Genomic DNA, 3,392 nt, shown 5'->3' on the forward strand with positions numbered 1-3,392 from the left:
ATATTAAAAGTTATAAAAATTATATCAAAATTAATGATTTTTAATTGCCTAAAAATAAAATATGATATTGATATATTTTTATATATATTTAAAACTCTTATGTAAAATATAATTTCCTCCTTTTAAGTTGTTGATAAATGGTAAAAAGTTAAGATTAGTTGTTGGTGATGATTGTAAGGATAGAAAAGTAAAAAATTATCATTTTAATGTAAGATTGGGTGGTGACCTTTCTTACTTTCTATCGACATGGTCTTATCATGAAATATGTTACTACTTTATCATACAAAAAAAAAAAAAAAAAAAACAAAAAAAATATAATTAGTTAATTAATTAATTTACAATCACATTAAATGGTCACACACCCATAGGCCAAAGATAGAAAGCATGGGCCCGAAGCCACAAATTTCAAATATATATTTCCAATTCTTATAAATAACACATTCGTTAAAGTACCCACATATTTCCCTTTGATTTCATGTCAATGGAGACCACCGGTAAACCTCCACAGTCGTCACTCTCCTTACCATGGAAACCACGCATTACTCTTTCCGTCCTCTCCACTGTCATTGACGCAGCTTGCCGGAAAAACGGCACAATCAACCGTCCTATTCTCACCTTAATCCACATCCGGATCCCATCATTGTCAAAATCAATCAATGGCGTCGCATCACACGATGTCATTGTTGATAAGACTCGTAACCTTTGGTTCCGAGTCTACATACCTACACAACACGCCGGTGAAGATCTCCCAGTGATCGTGTACTTTCATGGAGGCGGATTTATCATGCTCTCCCCCGATGTTTTTCCTTACGACGGCATGTGCCGCCGCTTCGCGAGAAAAGTACCAGCTGTTGTTGTTTCTGTGAACTACCGCCTTGCGCCGGAGCATCGGTATCCGGCCCAACATGATGATTGCTTCGATGTGCTGAAGTTTCTTGATGATGAAGAGAATAGATCTAAATCTTTGCCGGAAAATGCGAATCTGTTGCATTGCTTTATTGCTGGAGATAGCGCCGGTGGAAACTTAGCTCATCATGTTGCTCAACGAGCCTGTGAATTCAACTTTCGACGACTCAAAGTAAACTAATCTTTTGAGAAATTATCTGAAACGGATTCCGAGACCCTCATTATAATATCTTGCACATTCATTGTAACTGGTAAATGCTTTTATACACTTGTTATATCATGTTTGCAGGTCACCGGAGTTGTAGCAATTCAACCATTCTTTGGCGGCGAGGAGCGAACGGACTCTGAGGCTCGCTTCGCCGGAACACCAATAGTTTCAGTTAAACGAACAGATTGGATGTGGAAGGCATTTTTGCCAGAAGGAGAAGGGTTCAACCGGGACCACCCAATCATCAACGTTAGCGGCCCACAGGCGGTGGACATATCGGAAATAAAACTGCCGCCGGTCATGTTGGTGGTCGGCGGGTTCGATACCCTACAGGACTGGCAAAAAAGATACTATGAGTGGCTGAAGAAGTCCGGGAAAGAAGTTTATTTGTTGCAGTACCCAAACGTGTGTCATGCTTTCTATATCTTTCCGGAATTGCCTGAATCTGGACAACTTATTGACCAAATGAAAGACTTCATTCACAAGGTATCGAGTAATGTTGCCCCCATATGGACAAATTCAAACTTTGGTTAATAAGTGGCTATTTGTCAATTTTTAAGAGGTCCGAATTTGTAAGAGGATCTGAATTTTTAAGATCTGAATTTTAACATGTTGTATGGTTGAAACCAATAATAAAAATGATCATTTTACCCTTCTCCATTATTTCTTTCAAATACAACATTATAATTCCAGCCTTTCCTTATTAAGACATCGTACTTTAAATACTATAACCAATTCTACTGTTCTAATTCTAATTGGATAGAAATAGAAAGTACAATGTTATAATGATAAAAATGACAATTTTATCTTTTAACCATTTTTTTCAACACCATCAACTTCACCAAAATAACATCAAAACTCATAAAAACATCAATATTAACCAAAACAACATCAAAACTAATAAATATGTTCCATTGTTGCTCTCATACTAGTACACCTATTAAGGTAATCATGCCCACATGCCATTTACTTCAACAATGATACAACCGTTTTTCTTGAGGTCATACTATTTCTTTGCCTCCCTTACTTTTGAATTTCTAAGAATCTACTTACTCCAATGAACCAAAATTGCACAAAAATCATTTGTAAAATATGAGAAAGACTAGTATTCTGTAACATACCACCACTAAGCATTTTATTCCTAAATCCACTGTAAAATTGATCATCATCATAGAACTTTCATGATGCTATAATTGGTTAAAGAAAACATTGACAAAGCTTGAAGATTGAAACCGGGGTTGCTAGGTATCATCACCATGTAACTGCAAATTTGAAGAAAAAAATGAAGAATTAGAAGTAAGATGATAGCGAAGATCGATTCAATATATTACAAGAAGATAAAAGCTCAAAGAAAAAACTTATTATGAATGAACGATTTATACGCTTTTGTAAGATTGTTTACCTTGCAATCAAAAGAAATAGAGGAAGGGCTCTGTTTGTTGCCAGATTCGAATAGGGACAACGGTGTTGGTTGAAGGTTGAGGGACGACGAAACTGGCGGAAGGCTAAACGACGGCGACGGTAGCGAAGGGAAGTGTTGGAGATGGTGTCGACAGTCGACATTGGGAGGTGAGATTATGTGCGATGGAGGCGAGAGAAATTCTGTGTTGGAGCTGGCAAAGATGATGTCGCTGGTGGGGACGACATCAATGGTGGAGGCGATAGCCAGAGGGATGACGGAGAGTTGCAATCGGAGTTGGAGCAAGAGGATCGTTGTTTGTGAAGAAGAAAGAGAAGAATGAAAGGAGGTGAAGTATTAGGGCAAAAGAGGTAACGCGCGTTCTTTTTTATTTTCAGAGACACTCTCACATCTGAAAAATTAAGAGGTATCTTTTAAATAAAGAGACATAAATTCAGATACCACCAAACAGTTTGAATCTGAAAAAAAAAAAATAAGAGATTGCCTCTTAATTTTTCAATTAAGAGACTACCAAATAGCCCCTAAGTCGTCTCATTATATACGAATAAATAGTTAGTCGTCTCATTGTAGAATTTGACCATGGTTCATCTCCCTTTTTGGGAATAATTATTCGGATCAGACTAAAAAGTCAGTTATCTTTTATTTTCGTAATATTGATATGATACGGCGTACCATTATCTTAAGACCATTGGGTGTGGGTACGTTATGGCTTGTTGTTGCGTACGTGTCTGCACCTTCATGTCGTGAACACGGGGAACACCGCCCCCTAACCGTTATGTGATGCTTCATGGTGGTGGTAACGAAATGCAACGTGTTATCCCTTTGTTTCTCTTCTTTAATTTGCCTCATAACTGCGTT

General features: G+C 37.5%; 1 protein-coding gene across 1 annotated transcript; it reads left to right on the top strand.

The window, feature by feature from the left end:
- The first annotated feature begins 403 nt into the window (after positions 1 to 403).
- Positions 404 to 1,760, top strand: LOC111881624 (probable carboxylesterase 18). Its single transcript, XM_023878023.3, has 2 exons — positions 404 to 1,078; positions 1,196 to 1,760. Exons 1-2 carry the CDS (start codon positions 476 to 478, stop codon positions 1,646 to 1,648), a joined length of 1,056 nt encoding a protein of 351 aa, XP_023733791.1. The 5' UTR covers positions 404 to 475; the 3' UTR covers positions 1,649 to 1,760.
- Positions 1,761 to 3,392: the final 1,632 nt, after the last annotated feature.

The sequence above is a fragment of the Lactuca sativa genome, chromosome 7, assembly GCF_002870075.4.
Source record: "Lactuca sativa cultivar Salinas chromosome 7, Lsat_Salinas_v11, whole genome shotgun sequence".
NCBI lineage: Eukaryota > Viridiplantae > Streptophyta > Magnoliopsida > Asterales > Asteraceae > Lactuca > Lactuca sativa.

Excerpts from the sequence above, each read along its gene's own strand:
- LOC111881624 (XM_023878023.3), top strand. The coding sequence starts at position 476 with ATGTCAATGGAGACCACCGGTAAACCTCCACAGTCGTCACTCTCCTTA. Across the intron at positions 1,079-1,195 it reads TCAACTTTCGACGACTCAAA|GTCACCGGAGTTGTAGCAAT; the intron begins GTAAACTAATCT and ends TCATGTTTGCAG.